General features: G+C 38.0%; 1 protein-coding gene and 1 long non-coding RNA gene across 3 annotated transcripts; one reads left to right on the forward strand and one right to left on the reverse strand.

Annotated features, from left to right (window-relative positions):
* Positions 1-10,053: 10,053 nt before the first annotated feature.
* Positions 10,054-10,983, reverse strand: LOC143856584 (uncharacterized). The gene is made up of 2 exons (XR_013238277.1): positions 10,578-10,983; positions 10,054-10,486 (listed from the first exon to the last, which is right to left on the reverse strand). It is a non-coding gene; the product is annotated as an uncharacterized LOC143856584 (long non-coding RNA).
* A 1,843-nt stretch (positions 10,984-12,826) lies between these two features.
* LOC143856244 (reticulon-like protein B12) lies at positions 12,827-20,176 on the forward strand. 2 transcript variants are annotated; one of them, XM_077366404.1, is made up of 4 exons: positions 12,827-13,019; positions 15,067-15,247; positions 18,782-18,993; positions 19,758-20,176. In XM_077366404.1, the coding sequence occupies exons 2-4, from the start codon at positions 15,078-15,080 to the stop codon at positions 19,925-19,927; spliced, it is 552 nt and encodes a 183-aa protein (XP_077222519.1). In that variant the 5' UTR covers positions 12,827-13,019; positions 15,067-15,077; the 3' UTR covers positions 19,928-20,176. The 2 variants fall into 2 exon arrangements, with proteins under 2 accessions (XP_077222519.1, XP_077222518.1); XM_077366403.1 differs by having other exon boundaries at positions 12,831-13,221.
* The last annotated feature ends 459 nt before the right edge of the window (positions 20,177-20,635 follow it).

A 20,635-nucleotide genomic window follows, 5' to 3' on the forward strand; every position in this document is an offset into this window, starting at 1 on the left:
GGGAACCAATCAAGTAAAAGAATCTAAAATGAACCATCTTTTTCGGCAATACGAACTCTTTCAAATGACATCCGATGAAACAATTGCCGACATGTACACTAGATTCACCAATCTTGTAAATGGATTAAGGGGTCTTGGAAAACAATTTTCCAATAGAGATTTAGTGACTAAAATCCTTAGGTCCTTACCTTTGTCTTGGGAATCCAAAACCTCCGCAATCACCGAAGCCAAGGACATGAACACATTGAACCTAGATGAACTAATAGGGTCCTTGATCACCCATGAAATGATTTTCAAAACAAAAGCACCCGAAATCGAAACTAAAATCGAAAAAGGAAAAGGAATTGCTTTTGCTTGTAATGTAGGTGAAAATGAGGATGCAAAAGAAGACATGGAAGATGAAGTTTCCCTCCTAACAAGAAGGATCAAATTCTTGCAAAGGAACATGGGAGGGATGAGAAATAGAAGGACAAACCCTTCATTCAAGAAGAAAGAAGAACTCGGTGATGGATCTTCTCAACCACGATGTTACGGTTGCAAGAAGCTTGGACACATTCGCCCGGATTGTCCACTCAACAATGAACCCACTTCAAACAACCGCTTCAAGAGAAGAGAAGGCAAGAAAGGAATGACCGCCACGTGGGATGAAGAAATTGAAAGCGAAGGCGAACAAAATGATGGCGAAGATTGCTTGATAGCAAGGAACGTATGCTTCATGGCCTCAACAAACGACAACAATGAGGTAAACACTTTAAATGATGTTATTGTTTTAAAAGAAGTTCTTGATTCCCTACAAAATGCAAATGATGAACTTGAAATTCAATTTGATAAAATTGCATCACTTGAAAATTCTCTTGCTAACATGACAAAAGAATTTGGTTGGTTGAAAAAGGATCATGAATTTTTAGATGATAAGAATGAAAAATACAAAGTAGAAATTCATGAGTTAAATGCTTCTATCAAAATCTTAAATAAAAACCGACAAGAACTCTCAAATGAAAACAACAATCTAAAGCATGAAAATGGTAGATTATCTTTTGAGTATGATGAACTAAAGAAACTTTTTGAAAAATTTGAAAATAGTTCATTAAAATTGGATAGGCTTGTAAATCTTCAAAGAATGTCAAGTGACAAAAGTGGACTTGGACATAAATGGAACACCACAATATCCAACTATAAAACTAAACTTGAAAAGGTTTCTTCTAGCGGTACCAAAATTTGCTTTTATTGTGGTCTAGAAGGTCATTACAAGGTTGCTTGCTTATATGCTAAACAAGATAAGATTAAGTTGAACTCTAATGTGAAAACAAATGAACATAGCAAGATTAGGAAGATTTGGGTACCTAAGGGATCTCACTTGCCTATTCATATGTAGGTATGCCTTAAAAGCCATAACAAGAAGAACACATGGTACCTTGATAGTGGATGCTCTAGACATATGACCGGAGACCTTACTCAATTCGCATCCCTATCGCTCAAGGATGGTGGAGACGTTACCTTTGGAGATGATAAGAAAGGAAAAGTCAAAGGTGAAGGCACCATAGGTAACTCTACCTCTCCCATACATGATGTACTATTTGTTGATGGCTTGTCCAATAATCTTATTAGCATTAGTCAATTATGTGATAATGGTTTTGAAGTTGTCTTCAATCCCGATAAATGCATTGTTAAAAATAAGATAGATGGAGTAGTCAAATTCATAGGTTCTAGAGACAATAACATTTACACAATTGGATTAGATGATCTTAGACTCCAAAATGTAACTTGTCTTAATGCCATTAGTGAGGATTCTTGGCTATGGCATAGGAGGTTGGGTCATGCCGGAATGGATCTCATTTCGACCCTCTCCTCAAAAGAAAGTGTTAGAGGATTGCCTAAGTTCAAATTCATCAAGGATCACATTTGTAGAACTTGTCAATTAGGAAAACAATTGAAAAGCTCATTTGCACCTAAAAATATGATCTCAACTTCCTACCCCTTGGAGCTACTTCATATGGATCTTTTTGGACCAATGAAGACTAGTAGCCTAGGTGGAAAGAGGTACGTGTTTGTAGTTGTGGATGACTACTCACGATTCACATGGGTCATATTTCTAGCACACAAAGATGAAACTTATGAAAACTTCCTTACATTGTGCAATCAAATACAAAATGAAAAAGGTGTTGCTATCTCATACATTAGAAGTGATCATGGAACTGAATTTGAAAATGTGCATTTTGACACTTATTGTAATGAACATGGCATAAAACATAATTTTTCCGCACCTAGAACACCTCAACAAAATGGAGTAGTAGAAAGAAAGAATCGAACTCTCCAAGAAATGGCTAGAACTATGTTGCATGAAAATGATCTCCCTAGATATTTTTGGGCGGAAGCGGTTAGCACCGCTTGCTATATTATAAACATGGTATATTTAAGGCCAATTTCTAAGAAAACACCTTATGAGCTTTGGAAAAACTTGAAACCAAATATAAGCTATTTTAGAGTGTTTGGATGTAAATGCTTCATTTTGAACATTAAAGATAATTTACACAAATTTGATAGGAAATCGGATGATGGAATATTCTTAGGGTATTCTTCTCATAGTAAGGCATATAGAGTATTTAATAGGAGAACCCTAGTAGTAGAAGAATCCATGCATGTGACATTTGATGAAAGAGAGCCAACACCACAAGAAATGCCACATGATGAGGATGAACCCATTGAACATCTTTATCCAAAATTGAGTGCTCCTCCTCATGCATTAACAAGTCATACATTACCTAGTGAGGAAGTAGAAAATGAAAATGATGACTCATTGCCTAGGGATAGGAGAACATTGGTAGATCATCCTGAATCCCAAATTTTAGGTGATGCCACATTGCCAGTAAGAACTAGATCATATTATCGTAGTGTGAGTAACAATTTGGCGTTCCTATCCGAATTAGAACCAAAATCCATCAAGGAAGCTGAAAATGATGAATATTGGTTGATGGCTATGCAAGAAGAGCTAAGTCAATTCGAAAGGAACAAAGTGTGGAGGTTAGTGCCTAGACCTAGTGATCATCCAGTAATTGGCACAAGATGGGTGTATAGAAATAAATTGGATGAAAATGGAATTATCACTAGGAATAAAGCTAGGCTTGTAGCCCAAGGGTACAATCAGGAGGAAGGGATAGATTATGATGAGACATTTGCTCCTGTTGCCCGTATGGAGGCTATTAGGATACTTTTGGCATATGCATCTCATAAAGGATTTAAACTATATCAAATGGATGTCAAAAGTGCCTTCCTAAATGGCTATATCCAAGAGGAAGTGTATGTTGAGCAACCTCCAGGTTTTGAAGACTTCAAACATCCAAATCATGTCTTCAGGCTTGATAAAGCTTTATATGGATTAAAGCAAGCTCCTAGAGCTTGGTATGAGAGGCTTTGCACTTTCTTAGTTGAAAAGGGATTCGAGATGGGAAAGGTGGATAAAACCTTATTTATCAAAAGAGAAAATCATGATATCCTCCTTGTCCAAATCTATGTGGATGATACCATCTGTGGCTCAACTAATCAAAAATTGTGTGATGAATTTGCAACCTTAATGAAAAATGAATTTGAAATGAGCATGATGGGAGAGTTAACCTACTTCTTAGGACTCCAAATTAAACAATACAAAAATAGAATATTTTTAAATCAAGAAAAATATACAAATGAGTTATTAAAGAAGTATGGCATGGATAGCAGTAAGACATCAAGAATTCCCATGAGTACTACTGCTAAGCTAGAAAAAGATGAATTTGGCAAATCTGTGGATCAGAAATTGTATAGGGGTATGATAGGTAGTTTGCTCTATTTGACAGCCAGCAGACCAGACATTATGTTTACTGTCTGTCTCTGTGCTCGATTTCAATCGGATCCTAAAGAATCTCACCTATCAGCAGTTAAGAAGATCTTCAAGTACTTAAGAGGAACCCAAAGTCTAGGACTGTGGTATGAAAGATCATCTTCCTTCACTCTCATCGGATATTCAGATGCAGACTTTGCTGGATGTAGAGTAGATAGGAAAAGCACTAGTGGGACTTGCCAATTCTTGGGTAAATCACTTGTTTCATGGTTTAGCAAGAAGCAAAATTCAGTAGCTCTGTCCACAACAGAAGCAGAATATGTGGCAGCTGGAGCTTGCTGTGCTCAAGTCCTATGGATGAAAAGCACATTGATGGACTATGCTATCAAAATGGAAAATATTCTCATCCAATGTGACAATACTAGTGCTATATGCTTAACAAAGAACCCCATACAACACTCAAGAACAAAACACATTGAGATTAGGCACCACTTCATCAGAGATCACTCACAAAAAGGGGATATTTGCTTAAAATATATCAACACTGAAGATCAATTAGCGGATATCTTTACAAAACCCCTTAGTGATGATAGAATTTGTTATATCCGAAGTGCCTTAAACATTTGGAGTGCGGATCAAATTAAAGAAATTGCCAAATAAATACTTTGTGCCTTTAACCAGCTTATTTATATAGTATTTATATATATAATCTTTGTTTGGTAGTATCTGCATGAATGAGATGTCAAACTTTTAATCTTAAAAATCACTCAATTGATATTCTTAGCCTTCTTAGTTTTTCTAAGTTGGAGAGGTATCTTCACTTTAATTAAAATACCTAACATCTTGACATATGTCAACATCTCGATCATGAACAGGTATATGTGCATTACTTGGTTAAATATTTTTATACCATAAGCATTGATTTAGGGGGAGTTATCTACTCCTAAATTTTTTTTACACCCTTTCTGTCGATGACAAAAGGGGGAGAAGGTTTGAAATTGATTATCTATTCAAATTTACTATATGCACCTCATGCTTATAACTTGTATCATTTATATGTGTGCATATATTGAGGGGGAGTTCTAGTATTCACTTGCCTACTATGTCACTCCACACACACCTCATAATCAATTTTGTTTGTCATCATCAAAAAGGGGGAGATTGTAAGCCCAAGGGTCTACTCTCCTATCTTGTTTTGATGATTCTAAACATAATTGATTGTGTTTTTGAATACTAATCAATTTGCTTTGAATTGTTGTGTTTGAGATAGGATTGATCATTGAAGAAACCAACACACAACATGGTCATGCTTGGAGATATCCCATACAAGAGTCAAAGGAGCTAAGTGAAGCTCACCTCATCTCTCAAGCAAGCATACACAAGATGGAAGATCAATTGAAGACCAAGACTAAAGAGAAGTTGAAAGCTACATAGGTATCATTGTACATCCTTTCTCTTTAGATTTCCAAGTCAAGGCAAAGTGTTTTCAAAATGTTTTTCAAAGAACACTTAAGAACTTAAAATGGATTAGTGAATGGTTATGTGGTGGACCAACATGTTGGGACCCTCATAAACATTCCAAAATAATCATAGGAGTTGAGTTCCAAAAGCTAAAAATCAAACAAGCAATAAAAATCAAAATCTGCGGATTTTTAGGCTTCTCGGAGCTCCGAGCTCGGAACTCCGAGAGTTCCCTCGGAACTCCGAGAAAAGGTCCAGTAGCATCTGGACATTTTCTCGGAACTCCGAGAGTTCCCTCGGAACTCCGAGAAAAGGTCCAGTAGCATCTGGACATTTTCTCGGAACTCCGAGAAAATTTCTCGGAACTCCGAGAAATGGTCCAGTAGAAATTTTATTTCTTCTGGCCGTTGTCTCGGAACTCCGAGAATATTTCTCGGAACTCTGAGAATGATTCTCGGAACTCCGAGAACCCTGCGACGGCTCAGAATATAGCCGTTGGGATTTGAATTAATTCTTGTATTTTGATATTTCCACCCCCAAACGGTCATATTCTTTGGAGAGGCTATAAATACAATATGTAGAGAAGTTTTTCTCTCTCTCTTGATTTTTGAAAAACCCTCTTAAGCACTCAAGCAAACTTGCAACCCTTTCAAGCTTAAGATTTTGTTTTTCCAAACTTGCCTTTCACTTGTGAACCTATTGAGTTTGGATTTAGAGCTATCACTTGCAATCTTTGTTGAAGAGCAATCAAGGAACTACAAAGGGCATCAAGCTTTCAAGAAGAAGCCAAGCTATCAAATCTTCCATATCTTGTATAGGTGGCTAGGGCATTCCTTTTTTAATTCCCTAGAGAGCAACCGCTTAGAACTCGGCGGAGAAGGAGAGTCTTTGTAAAGGTGTAAGGGCATCCTTGTTTAATATCCCTTGGAATTGTAACCGCCTCGGAGCCGGGCATCGTGGAGGTCTCCAATAGTGGAATCCCTCAAGTGCGACCTTGAGTAGAGTGGAGTAGGCCGTTGGCCGAACCACTATATATCGGTGTGTCATTTCTCACTCTTGCATTTCCATTATTGTTTGGCTTGGCATTTCACTTTGTTCTTTCAATTATATTTGCACTAACCAAATATTTAATTAAGTGAAGAAAAATTCCAATTAGGGTTTATAGATAATTTTCAAAAGGCCTAATATTGAGTTAAATTCAATTCACCCCCCCTCTTGAGTATTTCAAGTATCTACATCATGGTCCCCAACAAACATCCCATCTGCTTTCATTGGCCGACTACTGTCAGTCGGAACCGGTTGAGATCCCTCTCTGATAGGAGAACCCCCTCTGATAGGAGAATCCGCACTGAAAGGCTGAGCGCATGGATTAACACCAATATTTCCATAATCGTCATCATCCTCCTCTTCCTCCTCAACATCATCATCATCACTACCATCGTCATTATCATCATCATTTCTTTCTTCTTCTAAATCTAAACCCCTCACACAGAAATCGTCTTCAAAAACATTACTGAAGTCCACTTCAAGATCTCCCACATTTTGGAAGTCATCGATACCTCCACTAATATGGTTGCCATACAAATCACTTGCCAATGTTTCATTTAAGTCAATTTCATACCTGCATAGTTCGGCAATATATAATCAAGTTGGATCCATATGAATTAAAATTGAAATATGGAAGTATTGAAACATTGCCAAAGAACTACAATACCTTATGACAGGTTCTGCTGGAGCACCTTTGATCTCTTCACTTACATATCTCCCATCAAATTCACTTTCGTAGTCTTTTTGCAAATCCACTTCAAAACGAAGACATTTTTGGGACGGAATCGAAGTAGAAGGAATGCTACGATTAAGAGAGGGTCTTCTAGTGTAGAGTTTGTTTGGGGTAAGCATTGACGAATTCAAGGAATTAATACATTTGTCATTTATGCTCTTAGTTATGTATATCATCACAGAATTGGACATGTATCTGTCAAACATCCTTAACATTGTTTGGAGGACATCATCATCATTGACGTCGATTAAAGTGACTATATATGGATCCACAACATATCGACATTTTATCGATAGTAAAACCTGCCTTTCTATAACACCAATCCTTCTTCGGATTGCAGCTTCAAATTCGTCGAAATTGATTCCGCGGCTGACAGATAACAATGTCTTCTTCCCTCCTACGTATTCCCAAGAAACATCATCCTTCAAATCTCCATCATAGTGTAAAAGAAGAGAAACCATTGTTTCGGACATTTTTATAAAATTCTAAATAGGGGTTCTAAACAGAGTTGTTGCTAAAAGGGGATCTTCATATCTTCTTGAGGGGTATTCAAGTGTACACAATGGGTTACCAAGTTCATAAGTGGGGTTATGGACTCTAAAGGGGGTTTTACTACCTCAATGGGGGTTTGAAAGTCAGTCCACAAGGTGTTCTAAGAGATTATCAGCTACCTAATAGGGGATTCAAGTCCGTATGGAGGCTTCTGTAAAGGGTAATCAAGTTGCAAATTAGGGGTTTTCAATTCTCTACACAAGGGGGTTTTCAAGTTTTTAAAGGGATTACCAATTACATAGAAGGGGAGTTACCAACAATGTACAAGGGCTTTTCAACACTCTCCAAGGGGGTTACCAAGCCTCTCCGGGGGTGTACCGAGTGTTTATCTGGTAAATAAATGGGTTATAAAGCAGGGTTACAGAGATACTTGAAGCAGAAGCCCTAACTAACCATTTTGAAAGGGTTATAAGACAGGGTTATCAAGCAAAATAAATACAGGGTTATTACCCACAATAATGTCATGGTTCAAACACATTAATACAACCACAAATCCTAAGAGAGTAGATAAGCTACTCACCTTTAATCACCCTTCGTCAGTTTCAGGCGTTAATGGAGAAATCTGGAAGAGGTTGGCGGTCTTTTTTGGTAGGTGAAAAGTAAGAGAGAGAAATTTCTACTATAAGTTGTTTTTTTTTTAGTAAAAGGGAAATTACGAAGAATGTACAAGGGCTTTTCAACCCCCTCCAATGGGGTTACCAAGCCTCTCCGAGGTGTATCAAGTGTCGAAACAAGTTTATCAGGTAAATATATGGGACTTACCAACAGCAAATAAGGGATTATCAAGTGCAAAAAATTGTGATTCATGTACAAAAGGGTTTACATAAACCATCTATATTCGGGTCATCAAACACTAATACCAACTTTATTAGTAGGGTACCAACTCTATTAGAACGGTTTCAGAGATAATAGAAGCAGAAGCCCTAAGTCACCATTTTAAAAGGGTTATAAGATAGGGTTATCATTCACAATAAAGATAGGGTTATCACACACAATACAGACAGGGTTATTATCACACACTAAACACAGGGTTCAAACGCATTAATGGAAGCACTAATCCTAAGAGAGTAGATAAGCTACTAACCTTCACTTACACTTCGTGGGTTTCAGGCGTTAATGGAGAAATTTGCAAGAGGTTGGCTGTAAATTTTGGTAGGTGAAAAGTAAGAGAGAGAAAAATCTACTATAACGTGTTCTTTTTGCCATGAGGGGTATTTGGGTAAAAGGCCATGTCAGAAAAAGGTGTTTCAACCTCCGTTCACAAGTTTTCAAAAAGGTGTCACCCATTCACTATTTTGTTATTTTTCTGTCACCAGTTGACAATTCTTTCTTTCATTTTTAAGTGGCTTCTGCGAGCTTTTGGGGAATTGTAAGAACCTTACACAGGTGGTTAAATAATAAAAGACTAGCTGAGACAGGCCCAATTGGACCTTCCATCAAGTGGGTCCCAAGTGAAAAAAGGGAAGTGATATATTCACCCCTTATATTTTTACCTGGGGCAACCCCATGTAGCATAATTATGACTACTCTTTTACGCTAGAGGGAGATGTCCCAAGTAAAAAATGGGGCAAATATATCATTTCCTATAAAAAAATAAAAAAAATCATACAGTACAATAATCAATGGCTAATAAAAAATATAGAGAAGTAAATTTTTTGAACACATGGCATGTTCTCATTGGTGGTACTCTCGGTTTCCATATCATTTCCCATATAGGGAATGACTTTCCATCAAGTTAAATCCACCTAACTCATGAAGTTAAATCCAATCCCTCTATTGTCGGATGAATGGGCCCTCCTAAATGGATGGGCACTCATGTTAGGGCCCATCAAAATAATTTTTGGGGTTTTGAACCCAATGTAGGTAGGCCATATGCCTTGCCCTAAAAAGTTTAAGTGACTCTACTAGTGATAGCTTTGCACCATTTGATACTCTGTCGAAGTGTAGTAACTGGGCAACGCTTTTTTTGGAAGCTGTAGAAAGCTTAAAGAGCAAAGGTTACATATCCTGGAAGTTTTGTTGCAGATGGACTAAAATAACTATCTCCTCAATATCACATATCCTGTAGTGTATTGGTTAATCTTTTTACAATAGAAGAGGGTGGCCGAGGGAAGGGAAGGGAAGGGGACAAATATATCACTTCCCATGTTTTGATAATTGGACTAACTCACCTTGCTTTACATTGTTTAACAAGCTGTGAATAGATTTCAAACAGCCCTTTTAAAAATAATTTAAATCATTTAGACCTACGTTGTTTGAAGTCTAATCTGATGGAGTTTGGGCTCACTGAGTTGGGCTGAAGCCCCAATCTGACATGCATTATTACTCCACATTTTGTACCTTTTTTGTCCCTCCTTATTTGAGGAGGACAAAATAACTAGCATGTCACAGGAGAAATCATAGAGATGGGGAAATTGCACAACAGTTTTACCCGAAATAAGAAGAATGTCTTGAACAATGTTTCAACTCCAACCATGAAAATAACTACATTGTAAACAACCCCATCATGTTTCAACCCAATTTACAACTGTCATTTCCAGCAAAAGATGAAAAAAAAACCTACCAAGACTAATACTTAAAGCATCGAAATTTCATGCTTTAACATGAACAAGGTACAAGAAGAACAAAATCCCTATAGCTGCTAAGACTTTAAGCAAGCTATTTTCATTCTTCAGGAAGACAATCTCATTCCTGAGGAAGGCGATCTCATGCGTTACGAAGGCGATCTCATTCTTGAGGAAGGCAATCTCCTTCTCAACTGCTTTGATATGTTCTTCGTTTATCCCCTTCTCGCCATCATCTGCGCATCCGGTGTTGAACCTTTCCTCCCTACCTGACCCGGCCTCATCATCCCATCGAAAATATTTACAATTGTGGCCCTGCATGTTATTTAAACATTACATTCCCAGAAGTTTTCCAACAACTTTTTCAAAAAACAAAATAGATGACAAGTATTGCAAGTTTACTCACAGGATAATCAGCACATGCCAAAAACGGACGGCCTTGGTTATTGTTTTTGTTGGTCCGAGTGATTCTTCGAACTAGTGGCTTTTTACAATAACATAAGTTCGAGTCCAATTCATCGCATACCGTACCACTATTATTGGTTGAAGATGCCATTATGTTTCAATACATACTGCAAGATAATTGGTATTATAAAAATTCACATAGTCCCAAACAACATAAAAGTAAGTAAAACTATTTTCTCTCGTACACAGAATCAGTAAACCTCTGATTTTTCCACAAAAAAACAGTAACCTCATATTATTTTTTACACACAAAACCCATACTTTTCCCTACATAGAAATCAGTAAACCCCTATATTTTCCCTCTTCTTCTAGGCATTTCATCAAACAGATTGTGGGCATTCCACAAATAAATTTCGTGAAACAAGAAAAAAACACAGTCAAGGAAGAAAATGAAACAAGACAGAAAACCGTGATTTTTTCCCTCTTCTTCTAGGCATTTCATCAAACAGATTGTGGGCGTTTCAGAAATAATGATTGAGCTATTTTTTTCACACATAGAAAATCCCATTTTTTTCACAAATCAGAAAACCCCAATTTTTTCACAAAGAAAAGCCCAATTTTTTCACACAGGAAAATACCATAAACCACATAATAAACCAGAAACTAGATTTAGAAGCCCTTATCTAGGGGTTTTCTGTGATTGCTAGAGAATAAAAAAGAAATAAAAAAAACTCACCTCGAAGGAGAGATTTGTGTGGAAAACTCACTTCGATCGATGCTCCGTAGCCGTGGGGGAGAAGAGAAAGGCGATTTGGGTTTTTTACAAATCCGAGATTTCAAACCCGGAGATTACAAATCGGAGATGGTCCGTAGCCGCGTTGGAGATTTCTGTGGAAAACTGCTTTCGATGGTTTTCAAACCCTAGAAAGCAGAGAAGAGATACTTAGAGAGAGAGAGAGAGGCGATTTGGGTTTTTTACAGACGATCGCATGAACACGAGAGGCATCGCAATTTGGGTTTTTCTTCTTGCAAAATTGATCGTGTTTGGACTTCGGACATCAAAATTGATTTGGGTTTTCAAACCCTAGAAAGCAGAGAACATTTACTTAGAGAGAGAGAGAGAGAGTGCGATTTGGGTTTTCTACAGAAGGAGGAGAGGCATCAGTGAGAGAGAGAGAGAGAGGTTGAGAGAGTGCGATTTGAGAGTCTGCTACAGAACGAGGAGAGGCATCGGTGAGAGAGAGAGAGCTTGAGAGTCTGCGATGTTAGAGAGAGAGAGAGAGAGAGAGAGAGAGAGAGAGAGATGCTAGTAGAGAAGACGATGAAGACGAGAGTCTGATTTGGGTTTTTCTTTTTTCGTTCGATAGTGGGACCCACTTCATTCATGTGTTTTGAAAAACCCCTTCAGCGCACCAAAATTTTCATGCGCTTAAGCGCACAAACAGTTTTCTCATGTGTGTGTGTGTGTGTGTATATATATATATATATATATATATATATATATATATATATATGTATTAAATCCTTAACGAGCCGAGCCCGCCGAGCCTGGCCTAGCTCGGGCTCGGCTCGTTAAGCTTAACGAGCCAGACCAGCCGGCTCAGCTCAGCTTGTTAAGGATTCGAGCCAAGCTTGAGCGACTTTCCGAGCCCGAGCCCAAACTGACACCCCTACTAGTCAACACCTACTTTAGAAGTGTTTTAAAGGAGATTTGCTCAAGGTTTTAAATTTCGGTTTCGATACCGGTTTCAGTTTAAATTTAGACCGAAATTCCGAGATTTCGGCCGAAATAAAAAACCATTTCGGTGTCAGTCTCCACTGGATTTCGGTCGAAATTTAAAACATGGATTTGCTAGTGTCCATCGCAGAAGCGGATGGCCTGTTGCATGTGAGAGCTATCACACCGGCTCACTTTTCAACAGATTTTGTCTTTATTCATGATGTGGCTGCTCTCACATGCAACAGGCCATCTGCGAAATGCCTTCTACGATGGACGCTAGCAAATCTCGTTTTAAAGATGAAGGTGTGTCATATTATCGGAACCAGGGATTAAATTTCTTGTTAGACTAACAAATGAACGGTTAAGATCAGAGTATAATCGTCCCCACCTGTTTTTTTTGCTCGCTTTGGAAGTATTAGGAACTACAAAGGTAACAAAGGGAACATCACTTGGGGAATGACGCAATTGCCCTCACAGTCATGCTGTAAAGTAAAAGTAAAAAAAAGGAAAACGAAAAGATCTCTGAAGTCTGCGTAGCAGAAAGCAGATTCAAAGGCCGCATGCATGGAAAGTGAAAGTCTCTCTGTCTCTTACCAAACCCAAAGCCAAATCGGATAGAAAACCATTATCTCATTTTTCAACTAAAAAGGCAAACAAAAGAAAAGCGATGATGAGTGTTCACGCTTTTAGGCTGGATTCAGATCCCGGCAACCCCACTCTCTGGTATTCTCCACCACCCAAACCACTCCCACTTCTATTCCAAAATCCTTGCAAACAAAGAACAAAAGATAATAAGTGAAAAAGGAGAAAACCGCTTTTTACAACCCTCTCAAAACAACCAGTTTTCAACATTGATCCATGGATTCTTCTGCTCGATTATTTAATAGGGAGAGAACCGTGCATCAGATCCTCGGAGAAGGAATTGGTAAGAAATTAGTTGCTTGGGATTTTGCAATTTTGATCTTGAATTTGGGTTTCAGAACATAGGGTTATCTGGTTTTAGGTTTTCTCTTTGGTGTTGGGTTTTTATTGGATCATTGGATGTGGAATTGATGAAGAGAATTTGGTTAGATGATGGGGTTCAGATCTGAATTTACTGGATTTGATCTCAAGTCTAATTTTTACCGGTCTCTGTTTTTTTGTGGATTTTAGGGTTTTGTTGGGTTTGGGATTTTTGGATCTCTGTTTTTCGTTTTAGGGCTTTATGTTTTCTAGGATCTTCAGAGGTCTGTTCTGGAGGTTCTATGAGAGGGGCTAGTTTGGAGAACGCGAGGCCATCTGGAACATGGGGAGTCCCTAGAGATCACAGCGGATTGACAAAGTGGTCCTTTTCGGGCCCATTGGTGTTGCGGATTCTAATGAGGCAGAGCTAAGAGCACTTCTCCAAGGATTAATGTAGATCAAGTTTTAGTGGATGGTGATTCCTCAACTTAATATGATGGTTGAAGCACTTCATGGCACTTTGCGCATTGGATGGATGAGATCAACCGGGTAGCAGGATCAGCTGTTTCTTTCTACCACGTTAGATGTTTGGCGAATTGTGAGGCAGATAGGGTTGCCAGGGATGGGGTCGTTAGGGACAGTTTGGAGATTTTTGATTTTCTTCCTCCTTGAGGGGATTGTATTTGTATCTATTTTCTGCGTTTTTCTTTTTGTATTGACCATCTCAGCTGATGGATTTTATACCTTTCTCTTTATTTGAATATGATTTTTTTACCATTCAAAAAAATGGGGGATCCCTCCCCCAATCAGGATCAAAGATGCACAAATCAGTAACGGCTAGTGGTGCCGAGCCCACTAGGAAGACCCACTTTTCAGAAAAGATAGACACAAGGAACGTGAGAGGTCCAAGAGAGGCTTTTCGACATCCTAATCGCAGAGCCTAGAATCGAAAACATTTTTACTGTTTCGCCTTACATATTCGTCGTGAGGCCTTCGATTTTCTCCAAGAAAACGTCAACCCTTTTAAAGTGCGAACAAAGATCCATTATACGAAACCAAAAGAACAATGAGGAATAGCCATTCTAGAACAATAATTTGGTTTGGTGAATTCTTTGACTGCTCTCTCAGCTGCTTTCCCCACTACCGGCACAAGAGGCACTTTTTCTCTAAAGTCTACTTCGTCTCTCTGATCTCCAAACCCCTTTTTTCTCACGAAGGTGATGGCAATGGTCTCTTCTTCATACCTGTCAAGTTGCTCCTCCCGCATATCCAAAAGTCTATCCCTGCTGGCACCACCGGAGAAGTCAAAGATCCTTGTGGCGTTGCCTCCGGCCTATTTAGACTCTCTTTCGTCCGAGATATCCCAGTGGTGCAATGTCAGCGTACTGAAAGTTTTTTCAGAAATCATGTGTTTATCCCGTCACGGACTATTCAAGCGAAGAGGAATATCACATATGAAATAAAAAATATGCACCTGCTAAGAAAGCGGATTTCAATTCTTCCTGCTCCTACAGAAGTCACCGTACGTAGCTAACGGGGGCAAGTTTTGGGCATGAACAGAATCAGATCGTTGATTTCTGAATAGGTTTCATTGCAATTTATTTTTTTATAAGCCTGTGCTTTTTAGAGCTATTGGGGTTTAGGGTGACTGTTATGAGATCCATAGAGGATTATTTGTTTTGAGGAATACTGCCAATTTATTTCTAGTTTTTTTTTTCTAAATTTTTTGTATTAATGATCATCTGGTTTCATTGAGATTTAGGGTTATGCTGCTATGTTCTTGATTCTGGGGTTTAAAGGAGCTTGGGTTTATGATGTTGTTTAACAGTTGCGGATGTGATGCTGTGGAGGCAAAGAAATTTAACAGTCGGGATACTATTCGTAACGCTTGCTGCTTGGGTAGTGTTTGAGAGATCTGGTTATACACTGCTGTCACTTCTTGCCAATGTTCTCCTGCTCTTGTTTGTCATTCTCTTTCTTTGGGCAAAAGCTGCTGCGATCCTCAACAGGTGATCCATGATTTTGTCAAGCTTTATTAATTGGTATAAATGCGTGTTCATGTGTTTCTTTAGCTGTGGATTATCTGATATCAATGCTTGGTAAGTTTTTATATTACGAATTGATGATTTTGTCTTCATAAACTTGGGTTTTAGTTTTTCAGTGTTGAAAATGTATCTTCTGTAATTGAGCCCAAATGTTTTAGAACTGCCACACCAATATGCATGGTAAAACCATGAAGTGGCAAATGTATTCTCAAGCAGACAGAATCATGTGCTTTAAGGTCCAAGTGACTTTTTCGTTTGGGTTTTTTTTTTTTTTTTTTTTTTTTTTGAAAATTAAACGAAGGTTGTCTTTCAGAGGATGAGCCTTGGCGCAACGGTAAGGTTGCTCCATTGTGACCTGGTGGTCACGGGTTCAAGTCACGGAAACAGCCTCTCTGGAAAGTAGGGGTAAGGCTGCGTACATCTAGCCCTCCCCAGACCCCGCAATGGCAGGAGCCTCGTGCGCTGGGCCGCCCTTTTAAACAAAGGTTGGCTTTCTAGTAAATGAACTGTTTGAATGAATCTATTTTAAACATGCATTCCAGTTCTGCAGTCGAAGAGATTTTTGTTATGTGAACTTTTTTTTAGAAGAGTTTTTTATGTGAATTTGATCTCTTATTTCATACCTGGTGATTTTCTCAGCATTTAAATTTACCACTTGTCAGCATAAATCATCTTATGGAAAATAGCTTGACAAGAACATATAACAATTTGTGAAATGGTATAAGCTTTGGTTAAGAGGGAAGAACGAGAAAGTAGAACTCAAGAAGACAACCAGGAGAAAGGAAACAGGTACAATGTTCAACCAAATTGATATATTATCAATGTTATCAGTTTGTCCAAAATCCTTATGTTCCATCTCCTACAACATATTTTATAGAATTCTTGCATAGGACTCTCCCCAGAACATTAACGACTACAATTTTTAATAACACAACTTACTAACTGAACTTCAGTGATTCAAAACATGGATGCTAACTGAACTTCAGTGATTCAAAACATGGATACAGGTCAAAACGCACCCAAAGAAAATCCTAGTAGACTCGGCACGACGTGGTTGACTACTTAGTCGGTGCAGTCATTACTCGAGAGTGTCAAAGCAGTTTTTATTGACTTTGTAGGACAAAATGCGGAATGCCGCAACAAAACGAGGAACACGGCCAAGGTAAAAGGGAGTCGACTTGTGGAGTCCACGATGATGCGGGGGAGTTTTGAAACTATGCTTGATGTAACACAACTTACTAGACACAATGAAATGCAACTTACCAGAATACTAGTGAATGAAACAATACTTACTAGACTCCTTAATGAAATACAACTTACTAGGACTAATAAATAAGGTAGTTGTAGGAAGTCTTCCAAGCATCTATTTCAAACATTCATGCCAAGCCAACCTAGGAATGACGTGGCTGCCAAGCTGGCACTGCATCAATTGCTCAGAAGTTAGAGCACTCAATTCAAAGGTCATCTACATATTGCCAAGGCCGAGTAAATGAACATTCAAATACATAATTAGAGTGTCTAACAGTGAATAAGGTTAAACATATTATGATAGTATAAATAGGGCGATGATTTTTTTGCCCACCTGTAGGATTATGCGCCCCCTTTTAACATGATTTGACGTAAAAAAGTGTTAGTTTTCCACAATTCACGTTGGGGGGGGGGGGGGGGGGGGTGGCGCGGTGGTGATCATCTCCCTTTATATAACAAATATTATAATAGATGATTGGTTTTAGTGAGCGGACACACAATCATACCCTAAAGGCAATTACATTTTTTATTGGGGAGTGATAAATCGACCCCCTATTGCTACGTTTGGTTGCTTGGACTGGCTCGGAGAGTAGTGGAATCGGAAGTCAAAGGGAAGAGACAAGAATTTTGATTTCCCTAGAATTAACTCGGAAAATTGTGTAGTAGTGTTTGGTTGCGCGGCAAATAATGGGAGAGGAGGAGAAAAAGTAGGGGGTGTCATTACCAATATATGGAGAGAGGAGAGAGGGAAGACAGAGATGGAGAGACAGCATCATTCCCTAGAAAATTCAACCATAATTCTTTGCTTTTGGAATGAGGGGACAAGAAAGAGACAAGCAATTATTACATGAGAGAAATCCAGGGGAATCAATGGGAGTCCAATGCATTTTGGCAACCAAACGTGGAATGGAATTCCAAAACCAAACCAAATTTCGACGGCTGCCGAACTTTTGTGCAACCAAACGAAACATATGTGTCTTTCTCTCTCTAACCCAAAGGAGAGAGAAAGACACATAGGGGGTCAATTTAAGATATTTGGGGATCGATTTATCACTGCCCTTTTTGTTCGAATGATCTAGAAACAGAAGTCATTTACTTTTATTCATATTTTATATCCCTAGTGTAAGATTATATTCAAATTCAGTTGAAAAACTTATGATCGAAAAAAGGGCATTGCTAATCCCTTAGTATTGCTTTTTAGAGACTTCAGAGCTGTAAACCATTACATGAGAGTTATTCATGTTAGTAACTCTATGAAGAAAGAGGATGAAATAGAATGGGGCTGTTAACTGTTTAATGATTGTTAGGAACAATAAAGATAGGCAGGTAGCTGTAAGTTGATTTATCTAGAAGCTGACATCCTTGTTGCCACTATTGACATCAGTCCACCGATAATAAATTACTGAATACTATTACTATAATTAAGAAATTTTAAACATTTTAGATTATTACTGGAATTACCATTGAACATGAAGTTAATAGATAATGTCACCCATTTAGCCTTTGTCCAACATCCACCCTCCATCCTAAGCAATACCGGGGGACCTTTGATCTATGTCACAATTGTCATTCTTGGGAATTTCTCGGCAAAGGAAAATTTCAGGATATATTAAATTTTATTAATTTTTTCGGGTTTATATCGGGAAATAAACGGTAAAATTAAAATTATTTAAAAAATATATAAAAATGTTAAATTTAAGAAAAAAATATGAAATAAAAATATCATAAAAATATCGGGATAATATCGCGATATTATCGGGATATTTTATGATAAAAACAAAAATATCGCCATATTTTTAAAATCTCGGGATTAGTTCAGGATTTTGTTGTTTTATCAAAATCTCGCGATAAAAACGCTATATTTTGAAAATATTGGAGATATTTGTGACATAGCCTTTGATTAAGTACAAACTCTGAGTAATACTGGACACAGTTTCCATATATAAGTTGTTTTGGACTTTTGGGACATGAAGTCAGGTACAAAAGGAAAATCTTTTGTGAACCTAGTGTGATATTTCTCATGATATATGAGTTTTTCTTGCATTTCTTTATGTGTGTTTTTTAGAGCTAAAAAGTTTCTCATGCTTTTTATCTTATGTGCCTCTTGTAAAATACTAGTAATTGATATTTTTTCTGAAATGGAAAATACTAGTAATTGATACTAGTAACAGTGTGTGGGATTTTCCTGATTTATGCAAGGTTAGTAAATCTTGATCAGAAATCTTGCATTATAAATGATATTGAATACAGGCCACCTCCACCATTACCAAATTTGCAACTGACCGAAGAAGTGGTGAATGAGGCAGCAGCTCTTGTGCGTACTCGTGTTAACACTTTGTTGTCAGTCTCTCACAATATTGCCCTTGGAAAGGACCCAAAGCTTTTTCTCAAGGTCGCTGCTTGCCTATGGCTGATTTCGGTTATTGGTGGTTGTACTGATGTCCTCACTTTGGGTTACACAAGTAAGCTTTCGATTCTATGGTCTTTAGTTTCCGTCAATGTTGGATGGGAAAAATCATTCCAATAAGTCCTATTATGCACACTTGCTGAACAAATCTGGTGATGTAATGCATGCAGTCCCTTCTTTTTATGGGTGGGCCCATTCAGGGATGTTGCAGGGATTGTTTTTCATTCTAGCTGTCTCAATTCATTTCTCTTGATTATTTCTTAGTATCTAAGGACTTGCCTATATAAATACTCAAATATTTCCTCATCACCTCAGAGTTCTACATAATCAAAGTCAATTTGGCCCAGCTCCTTACCATGACCAAATCAATATATGAAAAGAGTGTCCTGTTTGAAAATTGACTCAATCTGTTGTTTTCATTAAATTGCAAGTTCATTTTTTACTCCGCTAAGTTGGAGACATCCAAAGACTGATCTTTGAGGTTTATTTATTTATTTTTTATCTTGCCTTTGTGTGTGTATATCATTCTGGCTCCTAAATATTAGAGTCTACCTGAGTCATGGAAAGCAGCTATATTGATTTCAAAGTTGAGGGTAAGCTCTAAAATATGTCCTTGATATTGGAACCCATGAATTTGCAAGACTGAAGTTGCGGAGAGGAGTAAAATGTATTCTGCCTAGAGTTGCTATCTTGACCATAAATACTTTTTTTTTTTTGGAATGGTAACTGTAAGTACTAAATTATCACCAATTTCTTACAGTTATCTTCTTGTCTGCCAATATTTTTACAATAACAATCTTTTCATTTTCTTCCTCACAGGCCTTGTCATTGTTCTTACTGTTCCTGCGTTGTATGAAAGGTATGAAGATCCCATTGATAGATACTTGATCATGGGATATGTGGAATTGAGGAGATTGTATGCAAGATTAGATGCAGAGTGTTTCAGCAAGATTAGAAAATGGATTTTGGAGAAGAGGAAACTCAACTGATCATATTTCTTTTATGTAAGCGTGGTAGATTTTGAAGTTTGAATGTTTCGGGGTTTTTTTTTTATAGGAAATGCTTTTTGTTTTCCCTTTTGATTGAGCAGGAGGCAAGTGAATTTCTACTTTGAATTTGGGAACGTTGGGTGTGAGAGTGACGGGTAGGGTGGTTTTGATTTTTTGGGTTTGATATAGAGGGTTGTTGAAGCTTGTACTTCTTTAATAAGTTGCTTTGTAAATTGTAACGAGGATGGATATGTTGGCTTCTGAAAGAATAAGGGAGGTGATAAAGTCGCACCCCCTCTAGGATGATTCGCACCACTGTAATCGTGAATTGCCCTAAAAAAGCGTCCGACTTTATTGCTTTTCACGTCAAACAGGGGGTGCGAATTTATCACACCCAAGAATAAAATTGGGCTATTATTGTTCGGGAAGGAAGATTCATGCTTTTGTTGCCTTCAAACAGTGAGAAATGTATTATAAGGGTGGGGAAAGTGGAATAGGAGAAATTATGTGGTGCAAGGCCTTAGAACAATAAGGCCCTTGTACGGGAAGTACCAACCTTGATGTTTGATCCACCAGCAGCTTCTCGAAAAGTGAGCTGTTGTTGGATCAAATATCAAGGGTGGTACCCATACCGTATTGTTGTAAGGCCTTACATCATATAAAAACTCGTGGAATAGTGTTTTTGAGATATTATATGCTGTGTGGAGT

This window comes from Tasmannia lanceolata, unplaced genomic scaffold, assembly GCF_043159265.1.
Source record: "Tasmannia lanceolata isolate RefF3 unplaced genomic scaffold, GAP_Taslan_0.1 ptg000023l, whole genome shotgun sequence".
Classification (NCBI taxonomy): Eukaryota; Viridiplantae; Streptophyta; class Magnoliopsida; order Canellales; family Winteraceae; genus Tasmannia; species Tasmannia lanceolata.